Source organism: Pan paniscus, chromosome 6 (genome assembly GCF_029289425.2).
Source record: "Pan paniscus chromosome 6, NHGRI_mPanPan1-v2.0_pri, whole genome shotgun sequence".
Classification (NCBI taxonomy): Eukaryota; Metazoa; Chordata; class Mammalia; order Primates; family Hominidae; genus Pan; species Pan paniscus.
Genome location: NC_073255.2, coordinates 118,754,239 through 118,777,027, shown reverse-complemented (window position 1 = coordinate 118,777,027; position 22,789 = coordinate 118,754,239). Strand labels below are relative to the sequence as shown.

The window sequence follows — 22,789 nt, the reverse complement described above, 5'->3', positions numbered from 1 at the left end:
AAAAAAATGCAGGCAGTAACAACGACTGGGCCTGTAATGGGCTACTGGGAGAATCAGATGAGACAACAGACTTGGAAGTGTTTTGTAAACTCGAGGGATTATTATTTCTTGATTGGAGAAAGAGGAGACAGCATTTGGTGACGAAGTCATACAGGTGGATGTCAGGGAGAGTGATCAATCAAAGGATGGGAACTGGAACTGAGAACCCAGCAGGTACTTCTAGGAAGACTCAGCAGTCAGTGGTGACGGTGGCTGAGAGCTCCTGGATGCGCCAGGCGCTGCAGGCCTTGCACAAGATGTGCCCATCCAGCGGGTAGCAGCCCTGACACTCGCCCTCAGAGGAGAGCAGCAGCCCACACTCCTGTTGAAAAAGAAGCAACAATTGGCCGGGCACGATGGCTCACGCCTGTAATCCCAGCACTTTGAGAAGCCGAGGCAGGAGGATCACAAGGTCAGGAGTTCAAGACCAGCCTGGCCAATATGGTGAAACCCTGTCTCTACTAAAAATACAAAAATTAGCCAGGCATGGTGGCCAGCACCTGTAATCCCAGCTACTCAGGAGGCTGAGGCAGGAGAATCACTTGAACCCGGGAGGTGGAGGTTGCAGTGAGCCAAGATTGTGCCACTGCACTCCAGCCTGGGCAACAGAGCGAGACTCCGTCTCAAAAAAAAAAAAAAGAAAGAAGCAACAGGTTTCCATCAACCCCAGACCTCTGTGTTCCCCCTCTCTCATGCTCTACCCAGCACCCTAGACACTGCCAGCCCCTTGCACGTGCTGGGGGCCCCTGACCTCGCACTTGTAACAGCCAATGTGAAAACTTCGATCCAGAGCAACAATTCTCACAGTCTCCTCCTGACCTGGCTCAGGCATTATGGCCCCACCGCACACTGAGCATCTTGGGGCAAACTTCCTGCAGGGGAAGAGAACCAAGAAGGCCATCAAGCCTTGGGGTTGCAGGGCACCAACAATGGAACCCAGAGAAGGTGGGGCACAGGAGGGAATCAGAGAGGCCAGAGGTATGGCCTTAGGTCTTGGGGAAGGGATGATGTCAAAGAGAATGAGAGAGGCTAGGTGCAGTGGCTCTAGCCTGCAATCCCCCGACTGTGGGAGGCCAAGGCAGGAGGATCACTTGAGGCCAGGCGTTCAAGACCAGCCTAGGCAACACAGCAAGACGCTGTCTTTATTAAAATACAAAGAAGAAGATGGGTGCAGTGGCTTACGCCTGCTATCCCTGCACTTTGGGCGGCCGAGGCAGGTGGATCGCTTGAGCTCAGGAGTTTGAGACCAGCTTGGCCAACATGATGCAAGCCTGTCTCTACTAAAAATACAAAAAAAAAAAAAAACTAGCCAGGCGTGGTGGCATGCGCCCGTAATCCCAGCTACTGGGGAGGTTGGGGCAGGCAAATCACTTGAACCCAGGTAGTGGAGGTTGCAGTGAGCTGAGATCGTGCCACTGCACTCCAGCCTGGGTGACAGAGTGAGACTTCATCTCAAAAAAAAAAAAAAAAAAAACGAAGAAAACTAGCCAGGCATGGTGGCGTGTGCACCTGTAGTCCCAGCTACTCAGGAGGCTGAGGTAGGAGGATCACTTGAGCCCAGGAGTTGGAGGCTGCAGTGAGCTATGATCATGCCATTGTACTCCTGCCTGGGCAACAGAGTGAAACTCTGTCTCTAAAAAATAACAGTAACAAAGAACGAAGGAGGGCCAGGGTTGGAAACAGGAAGAGACAGTCCTGGGGCATGAAGAGATGAGAGAAACAGGAAAGGTCAGACATTGTGAGACAAGGTGGAGGCCGGGCCTGACCTGTGAAAGTCCTCAATGCAGTGGATCTGGCTCGTAGCATCCACTGTGAAGGGGATGCCGTCGAGGCCGCGGTGACACACCACGCAGGTGAAGCAGCCAGGGTGGTAGGCCTTCCCCATAGCCCGCAGGATCCGGTCCAGGATGGGCTGGGAGCACGTGGCACATTTCTCCAGGGTGGCCTGTTGGGAAGGAAGGCAGGAAGATCTGGGAGCGGGCGGGAGTCATGGCAGCTCAACAGGAACCCCAGCAACCCAGCCATCTAATTTCTGCAGCCTCCTGCATGCAGCCTCCTGCATGTGATTCGGTGAAAGGCAGATTTGAGCAGATCTGAGTTCAGGTCCCAGCACTATACACGGTATTTAAACACTATGAGAAAAACAGGAATCAGGCTGGGTGCAGTGGCTCACGCCTGTAATGCCAGCACTTCGGGAGGCCAGAGTGGGCGGACTCCTTGAGGCCAGGAGTTTCAAAACAGCCTGGCCAACATGGCGAAACCCTGTCTCTACTAAAAGTACAAAAATTAGCTGGGTGTGGTGGTGGGCACCTGTAATCCCAACTGCTCGGGAGCCTGAGGCATGAGAATCGCTTGAACCAGGGCAGGCTGAGGTTGCAGTGAGCAGAGATCACCCCACTGCACTCCAGTCTGCGCAACAGAGCGGGACTGTCTCAAAAAAAAAAAAAAAAAAAAAAACCAGGAATCAGTAGTAATACCTGCCTCACAGGGGTGTCATGGGAATCTAACACATTCTCTTTAACTGTAAGATGCTCCACACTTGTAAGAGCTGCGTCCTTCCCTTCAGCCACCAGTGTTAAGCTACTTGCTTGATACTTGCAGAATTCCGCCCTGTTTGTACATCACTTTCAGTCGCCTGGCTTTTAGCACCGTTCCTCCTTTGGGCTTGGACACTCTAGTTCCCACCTTGGATGGAAGCCCCCTGCATCCAGCCGCTGACTCCCTCCTCCCAGCCCCAGCCACTCACCACGTAGCAGCCCTCGCAATATGCCCTCCTCTCCACAGCGTAGAAATGCTGGCCGCGAAGCTGGGCCCGGCATGTAGAACACACAAAGCAGCCCACGTGAAAGACGCGATCAAGGGCCACAACCCCAGCCCCATCCCCAACCACATCTTCTCCGCAGCCACCACACTGGCCTGAGGACAGGGAGAAACAGCATCAGTCTTCACAGACCCAGGAAGCCACTGTCCCCTCTGTCTCCCAGCCTCCCTTCCCACGTCCCACCCACCCCACAGCCTCAGCTCACCAAAGTACTCCCCGCTGGGCGGGTGGTTCATGTCGTGAACCAGCTTCTTCGTCAGCCTATCCAGCTCATCCTCTGGAGGCTGGCTCAGGGGCACCTGGAAGGTGGGAATCAGGGGCTCGGTCCTACTCTAGCTCCTGATGCTGTAATACCAGGGCCCTCAGCCGCCAGGCCATGGCCTGTTAGGAACTGGGCCACACAGCAGGAGCTGAGCAATGGGCAAGCAAAGCTTCATCTGTATTTACAGCCGCTCCCCATCACTTGCATTACCGCCTGAGCTCCACCTCCTGTCAGATCAGCAGCGGCGTTAGATTCTCATAGGAGCATGAACCCTATTGTGAACTGTGTGTTCGAAGGATGTAGGTTGCAAGCTCCTTATGAGAATCTAATGCCTGATGATCTGTCACTGTCTCCCATCACCCCCAGATGGGACTGTCTAGTTGCAGGAAAACAAGCTCAGGGCTCCCACTGATCCTACATGATGGTGAATTGTATAATTGTTTTGGTATATAGTACATTGTAATATACATTGTAATATATACCGAAACAATTATATATACTATATATTCTATTATTATTATAACAGAAATAAAGTGCACAATGAATGTAATGTGCTTGAATCATCCTGAAACCATCCCCCTCCCACCCCCTCCCATCCCCCTCCCCAGTCCATGGAAAAATTGTTTTCCCCAAAACTGGTCCCTGGTGCCAAAAAGATTGGGGACTGCTATAATGTCTCTGAAGGTGGCCAGGCAGTTCCAGCTAGAAAGCTCATCTGAGAACATCTCAGCCCAGGGGCCCGTAGGCAGTTCTTTTTTTTTTTTTTTTTTTTTTGAGACTGAGTTTTGCTCTTGTTGCCCAGGTTGGAGAGCAGTGGCGCGATCTCGGCTCACCGCAACCTCCACCTCCCAGGTTCAAGTGATTCTCCTGCCTCAACCTCCCGAGTAGCTGGGATTACAGGCACGCGCCACCATGCCTGGCTAATTTTGTATTTTTAGTAGAGACGAGGTTTCTCCATGTTGGTCAGTGTGGTCTCGAACTCACGACCTCAGGTGATCCACCCGCCTCAGCCTCCCAAAGTGCTGGGATTACAGGCATGAACCACCGCTCTCAGCCCCAATGGGCAGTTCTATCCTGCTCCCCCGCACCGCCCTGCCCTTACCTATTCCACGTCCCAGACCTCTGACTCTGCTCCAAAACCAGCCCCTTGGCCAGGCGCGGTGGCTCAGGCCTGCAATCCCAGCACTTTGGGAGGCTGAGGCAGGCGGATCACCTGAGGTCGGGAGTTCGAGACCAGCCTGGCCAACAAACTGGGGTTTTAGTGAAACCCCGTCTGTACTAAAAATACAAAAATTAACCAAGCGTGGCAGCGTGTGCCTGTAATCCAGTTATTCAGGAGGCTGAGGCAGGAGAATCACTTGAACCCGGGAGGCAGAGGTTGCAGTGAGCCAAGATGGCACCACTGCACCCCAGCCTGGGCAAACAAGAGCAAAACTCTGTCTCAAAAAACAAAAAAGCCCCCTAAAACACCACCAGCCACCCCACCCAGTCGGTGTCCCATTGTCTGTAGGGCCTGAAATCCCAGTTCCCCAGGGCTCACCTGGGGCCCGTGCTCGCCTCCTCTTCCTCTTCCTGCAGGGCCAGAGACCCCAGCAGCTTCCTCTTTGGCCCCTGGCCCTGGCTCTCTCTGGCTCCTATAGCCAGGCCCCCAGATTTCACCTCGGCCTGGGAGAGGAAAGTGGGGGCCCGGGAGGGGCCCAGAGGCCTGAGAGGCTCCCCGCCTGGGTGGGCCACAGCCGCTCACTGGCTGTGCCACCTTCACTTGCACGGGGAAGGCCGGGCCAGCCGGGGTGGTGGCGGTAGCGTAAGAGGCTGGAGTGGGGCCCCCATAGGGAGACGCTGGGAGCGGCGAGGCTGGATTTGGCTTCAGGGAGCCCGTGCGGTAGGCAGGAGGTGGCGGGGGCTCATATGCCTGAGGAGAAACGCAGGCCAGAAGTCGTAAGCAAGGACCCCACTCCAGGACCCACATTTGTGGAAATGACCCTGGGTGTGGGGAAGCACAGGCTTTTTGCATTTGACAAGGTCCCGTCCTCAAGTGGCTGACATGTTGGTACTTGCAGCCATGCTTCCTCCATGCTGGGGTGCACATTACACACATGGGGGATTGATCAGGCTGGGTCTGAGAGTCCAGAGAAGGGGGCAGGGTGCTGACGGGGAGGAGGGGCAGAGTCACCTGTCGGTCTGGTCGCCGTGACGCATGACTCCGACCCCCATTCAGCTCGGCCAGCGTGCTGCTCAGCAAGTCTATCTCGGCGTCCAGGCTTCCAGGGCGAAGGCCCCCCCTGTCTGCAGGGAGCCCCTGAGGATGGAGCCAGGGCAGGAAGAATGCAAATCACCATAGGCCTTCTCCTGTCCTGGGTCCCTCAGACTCGGTTCTAGGGGATCCCGCACGTCCCACCCCACGATCCCGGGTCTCACCTGCGTGTGCTGGAGTACTCCATGGGACCCCACCCAGGCCGGCCCCCGATCCTCTGGTCCCCCTGGGGCCTGGTAACACTGCTCAGATGGAAGGGGGCAAAAATTGACCCTGGGGTGGGGCTGGAGTGCTGGGTTGAGGGAAGAGAAATCAAAGGTGGGGTGGCGGAGGACAGGAGGGGTGTATATTTGAGGAGCCACCCTCTCCGCCCCTCGTTACCTCCTCCCCCAAATCTAGGGTCCCAAGAGAGCGCAGGCGGCTGTTCCCCCCGCCTCGGCTTGGGGAAGGGGCAGGAGGAAGCAGCCAGGGCGGGAGGCTGGAGCCGTAGGACAGAGGTGAGCGCCACAGCTGGGTGGCTCTTCTGTCTCACAAGGGCTGCCTTACCTGCTCCGTGGGCCGGTGGTGGCCCCGGGGTGCCGCGGGGGATCGCCCTCCCCTGAGGGGCTCTGGCGGGCTCCGGCTGCTTCGGGGGCAGCCAGGTGGGCCCCGACATGGCCTGGAACGGGGGACTCCAGACAGCGGTCTTGAAGCCCCGAGCCTCTGGCCTTCACCCCCTCTTCCGTCCCGCACCTCGTTTGGGACTCCAGAAAAGAAAACTTTTTCTGGTTTTTTTTTTCCTCTTCCTCCCTAATTTTGGGGACGACCACGCCTCCGATGACGTCACCACATTCCTGGGGGAGGGTCACGTGGCCCCCTAGGCCCTAAACTGCCATTTCTCCCTGAGTCGGCCCCCTCCTGCCGAGAGGGGAGGGCTCTCCGGGGGATCCCGAGTCACTGGGGGTTGCGGGCAGCTGGGGATGGGAGGTGCGGGCCCGAGCCAGCCTCCAAGTCCACGGATGCGTCCGGGCCCCGCACCCCAGCCCTGCACGTGGCAGCCTCGCGGCGGGAGGCTGAAGGCTCCGATCTCCACCCCTCTGCAGAGCTCTCTATTCCCACCCCCTCCCTCTCAGCTACCCACCAGCACTGCTCAGCCAGCCTGTAGTGTTTTGGTCTTTTATTCATGGTCAGCAGAGTTAGAAAAATAAAACAGAACGAAAACATCACCACCCCAGTGGGCCGGTGAGTCTGGCCAAAATGGGGAAACTGAGGTAGCCCAGAGTCACAGAGGAGGCCTGGCCCCTAGCATCAAGGCACCAGTGAAGGGAGGCTGAGGACTCCCTCCCCTGCACGGTGGGGACAGCCACCCAGAGTTAGTGTGCTGGGGTCCCTCTGCCAAAGGAGGTGGGCGTGATGCCCAAGCCCAGGATCCCCTTCAAACCTCCCCTGGGCTCCACGTCCCAAGGGCAGGGCCACGGGCCACAGTGGCCTCCTCTTCCTCCTCCTCCAAGGATCAGGATAGGCCGCCTGCCTGGGCCCTCTCTACCTAGCCCTGGAGGCAGGGGCATCACAGATCAGTGCAGGTGACTGGAGTGACCCCATGAACCAGCAGCGTGGGGCCCAGGTCTCGGGTTAGAGTCTCCAGTAGCGCCAGGTAGCGGGGGTATCGGGCGGGATCGGCTGGCGGCCGAGGCAAGTACAGGAAGGTGAGGGCTGTGATGGGGCCCTCAGCATCCCCACCCTCCGGCCCACCCGGCCCTCCTCCTGTGCCGCGCCCCTGCTGGGCCCGAACCAGGGCGTTGGCGCTGCGTGCCAGGGCCTCTGCCTCTGCGTCTCCCCGCCCACTGTTCACAAAGTCCCCTTCCTCCTCCGCCTCGGGTTCCCCAGCCCCAGCCCCCTCGCCCCACACCACCTCCTGCACCTCAGCCCGGATCCTCAGTTGGCTCAGCAGTGCCCGCAGCCGCCCCTCGGCCGCCCCAGGCGCCTCCCGAGGCCCCAGGCACAGGAAGATCCGGAGCCGGGCGCTATGCCAAGCGGGCACCATGCCCAAGATGGTTGCCATCTGCAGCAGGAAGAGGCCGCAGACATCCACATAGCCGGGCCCACCCCGGGGCCGCAGCAGGTTGAGGGGCCACACGTCCACGTGGTGCAGCTGAGAGGTGCCCCCAGACCCCCGGCTCAGCCGCTCAGGGGGCAAGGCCCCGCTGGCCCGGGCCAGCACCACATTCTTGTTCATCTTGAGGGCATCGGCCACCGTGGCCACGTAGTCCTGGGGACTGAGGGCCCGGGGGCTCCCAGGAGCCCGGGGAGGAGGGAACAGGGTGCTCAGAGCTGGGGAACTGCCCTCCCTGGTGCTGTCTGCAGGCTCAGAGAAAGCCGGGTCCGTCAGGAAATGGTCCTGCGGTGGAGCGTCATCGTAGAAACCCAGGACCAACGTGTTGGGCTTCATGCCACCTGGGGGCAGAGCGGGGAAGGCAGGAACAGACAGGAGTCAGGCTCACAGGCTAAGTTTACACCACGCTCCCACACACTGACAGCAAGGTGCGTCAGCCATAGGTATGACATTCCCACTGTGTACGGGCTCTTACGGCAACGTTCTGCATATTTGCATAAAGACTTTTCATTTTTCCTAAACACTTTCACATGCATTTATTTTATTATCTCATTGACTAATCTCCTCCACTTAAACAGGCAAAGTTCGCCTTAGGATTCTTGCCACTAATGAGCACTCCAATTCTATGGAGAGGAGGACGCTGTCCACTCCCGGCTTCTAGCGGGGCATCTGTTTCACGGCAGGGGATGCGAGTTTGACTCTGTTGTGCAAACCAGACACCCTGATCAGCCAAGCTCATGACCTGAATCCCCAGGGTAATAGCGTCCCAGACTCTGCAATGGGAAGATGAAAAAATGGACCAGGCAGGGCACCGTGGCTCACACCTGTAATCGCAGCATCTTGGGAAGCTGAGGCACGTTGATCACCTGAGGTCAGGAGTTTGAGACCAGCCTGGCCATTACGGTGAAATGCTATCTCTACTAAAAATACAAAAATTAGCCGGGCATTGTGGTGGGCATCTATAATCCCAGCTACTCAGGAGGCTGAGACATGAGAATTGCCTGAACCCGGAAGGTGGTGGTTGTAGTAAGCCAAGATCACACCACTGCACTCCAGCCTGGGCAACAGAGCGAGAATCCATCTCAAAAAAAAAGAAAAAAAGAAACAGGGCTACCCAGTATGTTTACTGCAGTAAACCCTAACCCTAGTAGGTTTTACCAAAACCCTAATCATGGTGGTTCATTGCATGGTATCCGCTTACCAGGGGCTATGTCCTGTAGAAAGCACTTTATATTTTAACTTATTTGAAACTCGAAGTAATGCTATGAGGTAGGTAATATTTAGTCTCCTCTTTTTACTGATAAGGAGCCCAAAGCACCAAGGGATTAAGTCACTTGCCCACAGGCTCACATCTGGTAGGTACTGGGGCAGGTAGGCCAACGCAATCCGCCTCCATCCAGCGTGAGAGGCCACACTCTGAGCCACCGAGCTGGGCACGTGGCAACCACAATGCTCCAAGTCCCTGCTGACAAGCTCTTGGTTCTTAATTTTTGAACAACCCTTGTGGAATCGGATAATTGCTCCCTTGAACCAGGCTGAGTTTACAGGGAGACGCAGAGACCTCTTCCAAGACCCTTTCTCATGAAACAAACACTGCTCAAGCCATAAATCAAATTTTCTATGACAGGAGAATCCACCATTTAAAGGAACTACTTTTCCTTTTATTGTAATAGGTTGGTGCAAAAGTAATTGCGGTTCTTTTTTTCCCCCATTAAAATGGCATCCCAGCACTTTGGGAGGCTGAGGCAGGCGGATCACCTGAGGTTGGAAGTTCGAGATCAGCCTGGGCAATATGGTGAAACCCCGTCTCTACCAAAAATATACAAAAATTAGCCGGACAATGCTGGCATATATCTGTAGTCCCAGCTACTTGGAAGGCTGAGATGGGAGAATACTTGAACCCGGGAGGCAGAGGTTGCAGTGAGCTGACATTGTGCCACTGCACTCCAGCCTGGGCAACAGAGTGAGACCCTGTCCAAAAAAAAAAAAAAAAAGGCAAAAACCGCAATTGCTTTTGCACCGACCTGGTATCTTCCACAGGAAAAATTTCATATTTCATAAGCATTGTGGTCTCTGCACAAAAAGTGAAGACCAGGCTCTCAGATGTTCTGTGGGTCAATGATGCTTGACGACACCCCAAAACATCTCCGCAGGTGTGAATTCCAGCTGATCTTGCAAAATAAACTAGTCATGCCCCCTCCTGAGTATTTCCCAGGGTTCTGATTTACACTGAACTGGGCAATGTCCAACACTGTTGAACTTTAGCCAGACTCTGAATAGAGAAGGAAGCATGCACTTTGGTGACGGGCACTGGTCCAGGATTAAGGGAGAAGGCAGTGACTGAGCATAGATAACCCTGGTGGCCTCAGCGCTAAAAGCTGAGAATTTACCGCTCCATCCACAAACGTCCGCCCCACACAGCCTCCAGCATCCTTTGTGGCTTTGGGTGGTGGGGGCAGGGGAGACATGTTACATCTCCTACATCCCAACCTCTTTCAAAGTCTGGATGAATTACCATCTCTCCGCAAAACCTTTGCTGGCCACATCAGTGTATAGTGGCTGGCCTGCCTTCCTCTGAACACTGGTGGTTAAAAACCATCTGATTTGATGAGGCAGCTAGAGATTCAAATAATGCTCCATTGTCTCCAAAAATACACTCTTCAGTGCCTATGCCCCAATTTTTGGATCAGAAAAAAAAAGAAGGAAAGGCTGGGCACAGTGGTACATCCCTGTAATCCCAGCACTTTGGGAGGCCGAGGCGGGTAGATCACCTGAGGTCAGGAGCTCGACACTGGCCTGGGCAACATGGTGAAACCCCCATCTCTACTAAAAATACAAAAATTAGCCAGGCATGGTAGCACATGCCTATAGTCCCAGATATTTGGGAGGCTAAGACAGGAGAATCACTTGAACCTGGGAGGTGGAGGAGGCAGTAAGCCAAGATCGTGCCACTGTACTCCAGCCTGGGCAAGACAGAGTGAGACTCCGTCTCAAAAAAAAAAAAAAAAAAAAAAGAAGAAGGAAAAAAAAACCACAACATCGCCCACCCCATCACTAGTCCCTAGCATCTCCTATTAGACCTTATCACACACTGTCTGAGGCTATTATCTTTGAGCACTGTCTTATCTCCTCTCGACTATAAGGTCCTTTTGCAGTTTGCAATCTGTGGCTGACTCTCTAGGGGAGGGGAGCGGAGATTTGAAGTGGCCACAGAGGAAGGCCGAGGGCATCCAGGGAGAAGCAGCTCACCGAGGCCGGAGATTCGCAGCAGATGCTGAGCCCCCTGGCGCACGGAGGGTGAGAGGGTTAGATCCACAAAAGCCTTCACCTGGGCACGGTCCACCAGGCTGAGCCATGCCCCATACTGCGGCTGTACAGGGTCCGAGGGCAGGGAGTCTACAGAGAAGATAAGGAAAGGAAGGTAGCCAGTGTTGTCCAAACTCAATGTCTCCTAGAGTCCAAATCACAGACGGGCCTGGGCAGGGCTATGGCTACTTGGAGGGGTCATGGGAAAGGAGATAAAAGGGGCAGAGGGGCTGGTGTTGGGGCTCATGCCTGTAATCCCTGCCCTTTGGGAAGCCAAGGTGGGAGGGCTGCTTGAGCCAGGAGTTCCAGACAGCCTGGGAAACATAAAGAGACCTCATCTCTACAAATGAGCCAGGCCTGGTGGCACACACCTGTAGTCCCAGCTACTCAGGAGACCAAGGCAGGAGGATTACTTGAGCCCAAGAGGTTGAGGCTGCAGTGAACTATGATGGCACCACTGCTCTCCAGCCTGGGTGACAGAGCAAGACCTTGTCTCAAAAAAAAGCGGGGGAGGGGTTCTGGCCATGGTGGCTCACACCTACAATTCCAGCACTTTGGGAGGCCGAGATGGGCGGAGCACTTAAGGTCAGGAGTTCGAGACTAGCTTGGCCAACATGGTGAAACCCCTTCTCTACTAAAAATACAAAAACTAGCCAGGCATGATGGTGTGTGCCTGTAATCCCAGCTCAGGAGGCTAAGGCAGGAGAATTACTTGAACCTGGGAGGTGGAGGTTGCAGTGAGCCAAGATCGTCCCACTGCACTCCAGCCTGGGCAACAGAACGAAGCTCCATCTCAAAAAAAAAAAAAAGGTAGGGGGAGAGAAGGATGGGAGTGAGTGAGTGAGTGGGAGGGCAGCTCACCGAGGTCTCCCAGAGTGACGTGGCCCAGCACGTACAGCCCCCCCTTCTTAAGCTGGTTGGCCAACCGCAGCAGAGGCAGGGCGCCCCGGGGGTTCCCCACCAGGAGCAGCAGCTGGGGCCGCCAGAACTTCACGTGATCCTTCCGGACGTCCAGCCGGAGCAGATACTTACGCACCTGGGTATAGGGGTGAGGCGGTGGGGAAGTGGCAGGATCAAATGCACAGCCCCGTTCAGCGCCTGCTGGACGGGAGCACCAACTCCAGCCAAAGAGAGAGGGGGTTCTTTGACCACCTCCCATTACCCCACCGCCCCACCAGCTCCCCATACCTGGTGGAAAAGCAAGGCCTGGCTGACATAGCCCCAGCTACTGGGGCCTCCTCGCGCGGTGAGCAGGGCAGCCAGCAGACCCATGAGGAGCAGGGAGCCACCAGCCGCGCCGGGACTAATGAGGAACATCATGAGCAGGCAGGAGGCCACCCCCAGCAGGCAGGTGTGCCAGGAGAACAGGCTGAAGGTGGGGCTGCGGGCATGGAGGGGAGGAGGGACAGAAACTCAGGGCGGGCCGCACGCAAGGCTGCAGTCCCCAGCCCCACGCCTGAGCCCGAGTCCTCCCTTCTTCTCTCTGGGGACACAGATCTGAGTCTCTCACCGGAAGTTGGGGGCCGAGGCCCACTCCAGGCTCAGGCAGGACAGGTCCACGGCAGCATAGGCCACCAGGTAGAAGACAGTGACCACAGCGGCCAGTGTGTTCAGCTTCCCAGCCAGGAGCACCAGCTGGGCAAGGGCCAAGAGGCGTGCCGTTGTTCCAAAGTGCCAGTGCACCCCCAAAATGCCAGTGAACACCAAAGAATGCCAGTGTACCCCCAAAGTGTCAATTAGCCCCAGAAAGTGCCAGTGAACCCTGCAAAGTGCCAGTGCACCCCAAAGTGTCAATGAACCCCAAAAATGCTATTAAACCCCAAAAGTGCCAGTGCACCCCCAAAGTGTCAATGAGCCCCTAAAATGCTATTAAACCCCAAAAGTGCCAGTGTATCTCCAGTGTCAGTGAATCCCAGAAAGTGCCAGTGTACCCCCAAAGTGTCAGTGAACCCTGGAAAGTACCAGTGAACCATGCAAAGTGCCAGCACACCCCCAAAGTGTCAATGAACCCCAGAGAGTGCCAGTGCACCCCAAAGTGTCAATGAACCCTGAAAAGTGCCCGTGAGCCCTGTAAAGTGCAAGTGCACCCTCAGTGTCAATGAACCCCAGAAAGGGCCAATGCACTCCCACAGAGTGCCACCAAACCTCCAAAGTATCAGTGAACCCCCACAAAGTGTTGGTACATCCCACAGAGTGCCAGTGAATCCCTCAAAGTGCTGGGGCACCCCACAAAGTGCCAGTGAATACTGAAAAAATACTAGTATACCCCAAAAAGTGTCAGTGAACCCTGCACAATGCCCGTGTACCCCAAAAAGTGCCAGTGAACCTCCCAGGGTGCCAATGAACCCTGCAAAGCACTGGGGCAACCAGCAAGGTGCTGGTGAACCCCACAAAGTGCCAGTGAACCCTGCAGAGTGCCAGTGCACCCCCAAGTGCATACGCATTTGTCTTTGCATTTGTCTCCCAGCCTGCATCTAACTGCACCCCCATCCTGCCAGCTGGTGGGGTGAGGGAAAGGGCCCCTTGAAGAAGAAGGCTCACCTGCACCAGGCCCCAAGAATAAAGTACAGCCGCCCAGGGGTTTCCCCCTCGGGACACAACCTTGGCCGGTGCCAAGATCACGCCTAGAAAAACAGAATCCACAGCAGACACATCAGCCAGGGCTCAGCGGGGACGGAGAGACAGACAAGGGAGGGCGTGCTCCAAGCCAGCAAGGAGGCAGAGAACCCACCAAAGAGGTCATCCCGGGCCAGGGCATGGAGGATGCGGGAGGCACCAATGAGCGAGCTCATGGACGCTGAGAGCGCTGTGGCATAGATTCCGATCAACACCAGTGGGGGCCACAGGCTGATGGCGCGGAAGAACCCATAGTCTTCCTGCAGCAGGGTCCTAGGAAGGAGGAAAAGGAGGACACGGATGATCATGCGTCACGGGGTAAGAAAATCTCCAGCCCCGATCTTAAGGATCAGACTCAGATATCAAATGTGCTAAAGGGATATACCTGGTATTCATTGGGCAGCCTTGGATTTAATCACTCAGTGGTCATTCCTTTCTTTTAAGAGACAAGGTCTCACTCCAACCCCCAGGCTAAAGTGCAGTGCTGTAATCATAGCTCACTGCAGCCTCGACCTCTTGGACTCAAGCAATCCTCCCACCTCAGCCTCCCAAGTAGCCAAGACTACAAGCATTTGCCATCACACCTGGCTAATTTTTGTATTTGGGGGGAGGCTCTTGCTCTGTTGCCCAGGCTGGTCTGGAACTCCTGGGCTCCAGCGATCCTCCTGCCTCAGCCTCCCAAAGTGCTGGGATTACAAGTGTGAGCCACCGCACCCGGCTGTCATACCTAATGGTATATGCACAAGAGGCCAAATATTTGTGGAAATGCAAACTGGGTAGAAAACCACTACCCACCCTCACTCCCAAGCTAAGTGCCTGCAACAGTACTGGGTCCATGGCAGCTGCTGGCTATAGGTTGTCAATTGCTGGTAGCCACCCTCCACCCCAACAAGCTGGGTTTCTGCTTCCCAGCCCCCCAGCCTGTGTTTCCCCTTGGTGACCCAGGTGCACCAATCTTGTTCGACACTCCACCCCCATCCCTCCCCAGACACCTGTCACAAGTGAAGCTGGAGAGAAAGAAAAGCAGGACATAGACGAAGAAGGTGTAGGCGACGGCGACGATCGTGCCCAGAGGGATCGCCCGGCTGGGGTCCTTCAGCTCCCCTGGAGAGGGGGGAGCAGAGGGAGTGAGGTCAGCCCTCCAGCCATCCCCCTGGGTCCCTCACGGTGGCAGCCCCAAACCGCCAGGAGGCAGCAGGCAGGGACTCTCACCTGACATGTTGGCCCCAGCCATGATGCCTGTACAGCCGTTAAAGAGGACAGCAAAGACGCTGGCAAAATTCATCACGGCTCCCGTGGTGTAGTCCTCAGCATAGCCAGCTAGGAGGATCCTCCCAGGGAGGAGAGTGCATCAGCATCCCTCTCAGGGATCCAGGCCTCTTAGCCACCCTCTCCACACATTCCCACGGTCCTCTTGCCTCCCCTGCACTGCCCTCACTAAGACCCCAGCCTGTTCCTGCACTGGCCCTGGGTCAGCCAGACACATTGCCACGTCCCCCCAATGCTCCGATATTCCTCCCTCCAGACCCTAATCCACGCTCTTTTATTTATTTATTTATTTTTTAGAGACAGGGTCTGGCTCTGTCATCCAGGCTGGAGTGCAGTGGCACCATCGTAGCTCACTGCAACCTCTACCTCCTGGGCTAGAGCGATCCTCCTGCCTCAGTCTGCCAAGTAGCTGGGACTACAGGTGTGCACCACCATGCCCATCTAACTTTTTAATTTTATTTATTTATTTATTTTGAGATGGAGTCTCGCTGTGTCACCCAGGCCAGAGTGCAGTGGTGCGATCTCGGCTCACTGCAACCTCTGCCTCCCAGGTTCAAGCAATTCCCCTGTCTCAGCCTCTCAGGTAGCTGGGATTACAGGTGCCCGCCACCACGCCTGGCTAATTTTTGTATTTTTAGTAGAGATGGGGTTTCACCATGTTGGCCAGGCTGATCTCGAACTCCTGGACTCAGGTGATCCACCCACCTCGACCTCCGAAAGTCCTGGGATTACAGGCGGGAGCCACCGCACCCAGCCTATTTATTTTTTTGAGACGGAGTCTCGTTCTGAAGCCCAGGCTGGAGGGCAGTGGTGGCGATCTTAGCTCACTGCAGCCTCTGCCTCCCGGGTTCAAGAGATTCTCAGGCCTCAGCCTCCTGAGTAGCTGGGACTACAGGTGCGCACCACCACCCCTGGCTAATTTTTGTATTTTTATTTTATGGGTTTTTTTTTTTTTTTTTTTTTTTTTGGAGAGGGAACCTCACTGTCGCCCAGGCTGGAGTGCAATGGTGCAATCTCGGCTCACTGAATGGCACAATCTCGGCTCCTCCTCCCAGGTTCAATCAGTTCTCCCTCAGCTTCCCGAGTGTCTGGCACTACAGGTGCAAGCCAGCGTGCCCAGCTAATTTTCGTGTTTTTAGTAGAGACAGGGAGAGGGTTTCACCATGTTGGCCAGACTGGTCTCAAACTCCTGACCTCAGGTGATCCTCCTGCCTCGGCCTCCCAGAATGCTGGGATTATAGGCGTGAGCCACCGCACCTGGTCTCAAGCATTTTCCTGAGATACCTTCCCTCTCTGCTCCCAGCTCCTGGCTGAATCCCCCACCTGTCTATCTCAGGCCACCTCCAGCTCCCCGGCTCCTGCCCTCCCCAGCCCATAGTCAGGCCTCCCTTCTCTCCACTCCTGGGAGATCCTGATCTGTTTAAGTCATGCTGGGCCTTTCTGTGCTATTTAACTGATTCCTGAATGCACGTCTCTCCTCAGCTAGAACACAAGTTCCTCTAAAGCAGGGACTGTTTTGTGGGCTTCCTCCTGCCCCGCTGGCCAAGCACACGCTAGACAGGCTTGAATTAAATTGCACTGCTCTGCAGTCCAGACCTCCTGCCCTCCATTCCCTCTGACACCTGTGCTCATCCAGAGGTTCTACGGGCCCGGCCCGACGTCTGCCCACCCCTCACCCCGAGATCCCTGCCAAGGCAGTGCCCAGCTCACCGCCCAAGTTGTCCTTCAGGGTACTGCTGTTGAAGCCGGTGAAGTGGCCAAACCGGGGCGGCAGGGAGGAGCCATTGGGGCCAGGCCTAGGAGTCAAGCGGATGTCCCTCGGCCCCACAGCCACAAAACTGATGAGCACGGAGGCCAGGGAGCCAGAGACCAGCAGGAATGTGAGGAATGAGGCCCGGGCATAGAGGCCGGCTCCCAGGGTGCAGACCCCACCCACAAGGCCCAGCAGCAGGGAGCCATACAGCAGGTTCCAGCCGTAGCCCTGGGGCAGGACCCGGAGCCCACTGGGCCCTGTGGCATCTGGAGAGAGGTAGGGACAGAGTTAGAAGGCCCGATCCTAAGGCACCCCACCAGCTGGGCATGGTGGGCGGCTCACATCTATAATTCCAGCACTTTGGGAGGCCGAGGTGGGAGGATCGCTTGAGTCCAGGAGTTTAAAACTAACCTGGGCAACATTGTGAAACCCCAGCTCCACAAAAACTGCAAAATTAGCCAGGTGTGGGGAGGCATGCCTGTAGTCCAGCTACTGGGAGGCTGAGGTGGGAGAATCGCATGAGCCCGGGAGGCAGAAGTTGCATTGAGCCGAGATGGTACCACTGCACTCCAGCCTTGGTGACAGAGTGAGACCTTGTCTCAAGAAAAAAAAAAAAAAAGAAGGGGCAGGGCGCCAGGGCTCACAACTGTAATCCCAACACTTTGGGAAGCTGAGGCAGGTGGATCACTTGAGGTCAGGAGTTCAAGACCAGCCTGGCCAACATGGTGAAACCCCGTCTCTACTAAAAATACAAACATTAGCCAGGCGTGGTGGTGAGTGCCTGTAATCCCAGCTACTCAAGAGGCTGAGGCAGGAGAATTGCTTGAACCCGGGAGGCAAAGGTTGCGGTGAGCGGAGATCGCACCACTGTACTCTAGCCGGGGCAACAAAGCAAGACTCCATCTCAAAATAAATAAATAAATAAGAAGGGACCCAGCCCCAACCGTGACCCAAAGCAAGACAAGCCCTCCTCTGCCCACCTGCTATCAGAGAGACCACCTTCCCCACTTCCCTCTTAGCTCCATCCTAGCATCTTAGCTCTCCCTGGTGGTCTCTGTCAGTTTTAAGAATCTTAGCCTGGTCTCTCCGATTAGATGGTTAGCTCCCTGCAGGCAAGGACAATCTCAGGGATGTCCACATCTCCTGCACGATGCTGGCCACACAGCAGAAGCTCCAGAAAGCCAAGGTAATGGCTCAGTCTGCCCCTCTCCTGGAGAGGACCTTCTCCCTCATGATCCCACACTCCCAGACCCTGTAAACCCGCAGCACTGCCCAGATCGGACAGAGCACAGACCGGCCCCGAAGACATCAAGCACAGACTCCACCAGCCCCAGGAGGGAGACGGCACAGCCACAGACGTTAGCCAGGTAGAACATGAGCCCAATGCTGCCCCCGACCTCGGGCCCCAGTGTGCGGCTGATCATGACTGAAAGTGGAAGCAGGGGTGAGCATTAAGGGAAAAGACTGAAATGGACGTGAGGAAGTTGCCATAGCTCCAAGCACTGAAGCCAAGTGCAGCCAGGCCCCAGCCATGTGGCTCATATCCTCTGAGTGCCAGTTTCTGCATCTGTAAAACAATCACTGCCTAACAGATGAGATTGTTGGACTAGAAATTGGTATCAACGTGCAGGGCAATGTTGATCTCCTTCACTATACCAGCCTGCCTGCTGCACATTTATTAAAACTTGCCCTGCCAGGCCAGGCACAGTGGCTGACGCCTGTAATCCTAGCATTTTGGGAGGCTGAGGCAGGAGGATCACTTGAGGCCAGGAATTCAAGACCACCCTGGGAAACATAGCAAGATTCCATCTCTACAAAATATTTAAAAATTAAACAGGGGTGGTGGTACATGCCTATAGTGCTGGCTACTCAGGAGGCTGAGATAGGAGGATCACTTGAGCCCAGGAAGTCGAGATCACAGTGAGCTATGATTGCGCCACTGCACTGCAGCCTGGGAGTCAGAGTCTTGCTCTGTTGCCCAGGTTGGAGTGCAGTGATGCGATCTTGGCACGCTGCAACCTCCACCTCCCAGGTTCAAGCGATTCTCGTGCCTCAGCCTCCCGAGTAGCTGGAATCACAGGCAGGTGCCATCATGCCCAGCTAATTTTTGTAATTTTAGTGGAGTCGGGGTTTCACTATGTTGGCCAGGCTGGTCTTGAACTCCTGGCCTCAAGTGATCCGCCCACCTCAGCCTCCCAAAGTGCTGGGATTACAGACGTGAGCCACCGCACCCAGCCTAAAAAAATTTTAAGAATGAAAAAAACACTTGTCTTGCCCCTGAGCCAACAAAGGTAATGGCCCCTTCCACACCCTCCCTAGCAGGCAGAACAGGCCAGACCCCAGTCCATCGATGTTGGAGGATACAGTAGGCTCCGCCCCCCTGCACGGCTCCATTGGTGGCGATGGCACAGACAGAGAGGACGGTAAGTGCCAGGATGAAGTAGGCAACCAGCAGCATGGCCAGGGCCTGCAGTAGCCCAGCATGACCCACCACGAACCCTGAGGCAGGAGCAGCAAATCAGGTCACAGGGGACTCACACCCCATATCCCCCACCCCCTGGTTCTGCAGAGCTCCAGGGTGGAGCTAAATGCAAGCCCACAGAGAGCCCCTCCCCAAACCCTTCAGCCAACCGCTTCTCTTGGGTCCCCTTCCTAATCTTATCCCAGTCCCATCTCCACCCCTCCCCATCATGTCCTCCCATACTACAGTCAGTCCACACCCGTCCCAGGACCCACTCACCAATCCTCAGAAAAACAACTATGCTGAACATGGACAGGACAGTGGGCACCACCACACCCAGGAAGGTGGACAGCTTCCGGGCAGACGCCCCTCCAGGACCCCCGGCCCCATTGGCAGGGAGGGCAGCCCCCTCCTCCCCCAGGAGCCGGTAGGCCAGCAGAGGTGAGCTCTCGCTGGCCATGGCTGAGCACAGGTAGAGGAAGCCACAAATGGGTTAGGTGACCTGCAAAGGAGATTATGTTGCATCAAAAGCACCCCCACAGAGCTCGCCCACCCCCAAAGACCACTAATCAAACACCCTGAAGCCTCCCCAAAAGACAGAGCTGCTCTCTACTAAAAATACAAAAATTGGCCAGGCTCGGTGGTTCATGCCTGTAATCCCAGCACTTTGGGAGGACGAGGCAGGCGGATCACCTGAGGTCAGGAGTTCGAGACCACCCTGGTCAACATGGTGAAACCCCATCTCTACTAAAAATACAAAAATTAGCTGGGCATGGTGGCTCATGCCTGTAGTCCCAGTTACTTGGGAGGCTGAGGCAGGAGAATCCCTTGAACCCAGGAGGCAGAGGTTGCAGTGAGCCGACATCACACCACTGCACTCCAGCCTGGGTGACAGAGTGAGACTCCGTCTCACAAGAAAAAAAAAAAAATTAGCCAAGCGTGAAGGTGCATGCCTGTAATCACAGCTACTTGGGAGGCTGAGACACGAGAATCGCTTGAGTCCTGGAGGCGTAGGGCTGCAGCGAACCGAGATCATGCCACTGCACTCCAGCCTGGGTGACAGAGCGAGACCCTGTGTCAATTAAAAAAAAAAAGAGAGACAACCGCAAGGAAACAGGAACGCACCCACACCCTGCTTACCGGCAACTCAAAAAAGTCTGTGGGCTGCAAATGGTACCAGCCACTGCCCCACAAAAAAGTGGTACCCCAAACCTGTCAGCAGGGGTTTCAAGGCCCCTCCCGGCTCCTGGGGGCCACCCCTTCCCTTATGTTCCTGAGACTAGGGATGGCACCGGTTCTGGAAAGGGGCAAAGGTTCTCTGACGGCACAGGCTTCTCCAGCCTCTCCTTCCTTAACTAGCAATGCAAGAGGAAGCAAATCTCCCAAAAGGGAAGTAAGTTACGGGCAGGAGAGCCTTCCCCATCCTCTCCTTCGGTGTCCTGAGCTGCCCCTACCAAGCCCCCCAATGCAATCACCGCACCCACAGGCAACAAGAAACTTCCAACTCTTTCAAAACCCCACCCTCCGTCAATCCTCTCCCTCAACCCATCTCAAACCCCCTCTTCCTCGCCTTAGCCTCCCCGATTCCTCCCATCCACACGAGGCACCCCTCCCCACAAACTCTACCAACCCAAACACACCCTAGCGAAACAGAAACACAGACCGGCTCCCACCGAGCGACACAAGGTCCCCGGGTCCTCCTCCTCCCCCAATCCGGGCTTCTGCCCCTTTGCGCCCGTTGGGGTGCAAGGGAGCCAAGATGTCCTTCTCCCCGGCCAGGTGCACCCCACAGCTCGGGGGCCGCGGGGCGCTCACTCACCCACCCGCAGGACGCAGCGCTCGGGGGCGATCCCCGCGAGCCAGGGGGCTCCGCCTCGGGCGGAGAGTACACGGGGGCCGGAAAAGACAGCTGCGGCTACCGGGATGCCAGGCCTGGAGCCTGTCCCCACCCCCACCAGCACGCGCGCGCTATTGGTCCCCGTCCTCGGCCCCGCCCCATGGGCGCGCCCGGAGAAGCCCGACCCTCTCTGCTCTTCCCCAGCCTGCGCTGCTCCAGCTCCACGTGCGCCCGGGGATGCAATGCAGCCCTGCAGACAAGCGTCTCCGGCAGGACGTGGGCCGCGGGTCTCGGAGCCTCCTTCACTTAGGTGCAAACAATCGTCGCCGCAGGGGCCGGACCCCAGTCCGAGCTCCGAGATGCGGTGAGCAGCCACCCCACTAAAGGGGGCGTGTGAGGATGGCGGAAAGCGGCAGGGAGGTGGGCGGGGCTGCAACACCTGGGCCAGGTGCGTCACGGGAAATCCGGCCCACTTCGTTCAGGGATTTCTGGAGTTCTAGTCCTCCAACCTCTCAAAACCCTAGAACCTCCACCGGGTCCCAGCCTCGCCCCTCACCCGCTGCGGGGATCCTCCCTTCGCGCCCGATCCAGCTGCGCTCTTCGCTTCCGCCACCGGAGGGAGCCATTGGCCGCCGATCTGGGCCCAGGGTCGCTTTGCACCTTCTGATGCCCGCTTTCTTGCCTCCCTGCAGTGTTCTCACCTCCAGCAGAAATCCTAGAGCCTATGAACTCTACTGAGAGCTGAGACTCCTTCTTCACTCTTTACAGATCCCATGAACAGCAGTACCGCCTGCCAACGCGTCCTCATATGTAAAATGGGCATAAACTCGAACCTCCCTCCTAAGGCTGTGAGTTCAGTGAGCATTTAATGGGCACTTTAGAACAACGCCTAAAGGTTTGATAAATTATCCCTTGCAAATAGCACTGCATTAAATTAGCCACTCTGTGAGGTAGGTACCGCTATTTCAATTTTTCAGATTAGGAAATTGAAGCTTGGAAAGTTTCAGATACATTTCCTTTTTTTTTTTTTTTTTTTTTTTTTTTTGATCCAGGAACTATTACGCAGGCTGGAGTGCAGTGGCGCGATCTCGTGTCACTACAACCTCTGCCTTTCCGGCTCAAGCATACTCCTGCCTCAGCCTCCGCAGTGCCTGGAACTACACAGGCACACACCACCATGCCTGGCTAATTTTTAAATATTTTGTAGAGGCCGGGTTTCGCCATGTTGCCCAGGCCTCTCTGGAACTCCTGAACTCAAGCGTGTGCCTGCAGTCCCAGCTACTTAGGAGGCTGAGGCAGGAGGATCGCTTGAACCTGGGAGGCAGAGGTTGCAGTGAGCTGAGATCGCACCACTGCACTCCAGCCAGGGCGACAGAACGAGACTCTGTCTCAAAAAAAAAAAAAACTTTTTCAGGGTCAGTTAGTTATAAGCACTCCCCTGGCATACCCTGGCCTGTCCGTCACTGAACTCTGCTTCCATAAATCTCAACCTCCACCTTACCCTGTTAGTCTGTGGTTTTGCCTTGGACCTTGTCTTCATCAATGACTGCAGCCCCTCCTCTTCAGTTCACCTCTTCTACTGCGCTTATTAAAGAAAAAAATCTGACTCTTGTTAAAACAGTAAGTCAGACTTTATTCAGGACTATTTTGATTGGCACCAAGAAGGTGGCAAGGAGCTGGGTGCAGTGGGTCACGCCTGTAATCTCAGGACTTTGGAAGGCTGAGGCAGGAGGATCACTTGGGCCCAAGAGCTCCAGACCAGCCTGGGCAATAAAGTGGGACCTCATCTCTACAAAATTTTTTTTAAAAATTGGGCCAGGTACGGTGGCTCACGCCTGTAATCCCAGCACTTTGGGAGGCCGAGGTGGGTGGATCACGAGGTCAGGAGATTGTGACCATCCTGGCCAACATGGTGATACCCCATCTCTACTAAAAATACAAAAATTAGTTGGGCGTGGTGGCACGCACCTGTAATCCCAGCTACTTGGGAGGCTGAGGCAGGAGAATCGCTTGAACACGGGAGGCGGAGGTTGTGGTGAGCTGAGATCTCGCCATTACACTCCAGCCTGGGCAACAAGA

At 55.8% G+C, this 22,789-nt stretch overlaps 1 protein-coding gene across 13 annotated transcripts; it reads right to left on the bottom strand.

Annotated features, from left to right (window-relative positions):
* Positions 1-78: 78 nt before the first annotated feature.
* SLC12A9 (solute carrier family 12 member 9) lies at positions 79-20,838 on the bottom strand. 13 transcript variants are annotated; one of them, XM_055115247.3, is made up of 23 exons: positions 20,693-20,819; positions 19,153-19,375; positions 18,777-18,911; positions 17,707-17,838; positions 16,370-16,678; positions 14,603-14,710; positions 14,383-14,494; positions 13,506-13,663; positions 13,316-13,398; positions 12,285-12,409; positions 11,963-12,155; positions 11,636-11,810; positions 10,718-10,864; positions 7,277-7,809; positions 5,923-6,165; positions 5,541-5,618; positions 5,296-5,421; positions 4,663-5,034; positions 3,066-3,159; positions 2,786-2,955; positions 1,806-1,984; positions 791-911; positions 79-361 (listed from the first exon to the last, which is right to left on the bottom strand). In XM_055115247.3, the coding sequence occupies exons 2-23, from the start codon at positions 19,331-19,333 to the stop codon at positions 230-232; spliced, it is 3,906 nt and encodes a 1,301-aa protein (XP_054971222.1). In that variant the 5' UTR covers positions 19,334-19,375; positions 20,693-20,819; the 3' UTR covers positions 79-229. The 13 variants fall into 13 exon arrangements, 12 of the variants coding, with proteins under 12 accessions (XP_054971222.1, XP_063462134.1, XP_054971223.1 ...); XM_063606064.1 differs by lacking the exon at positions 5,541-5,618; XR_008626018.3 differs by lacking the exons at positions 79-361; positions 791-911; positions 1,806-1,984; positions 2,786-2,955; positions 3,066-3,159 and having other exon boundaries at positions 4,897-5,034; positions 5,541-5,668.
* Between the last annotated feature and the right edge of the window lie 1,951 nt (positions 20,839-22,789).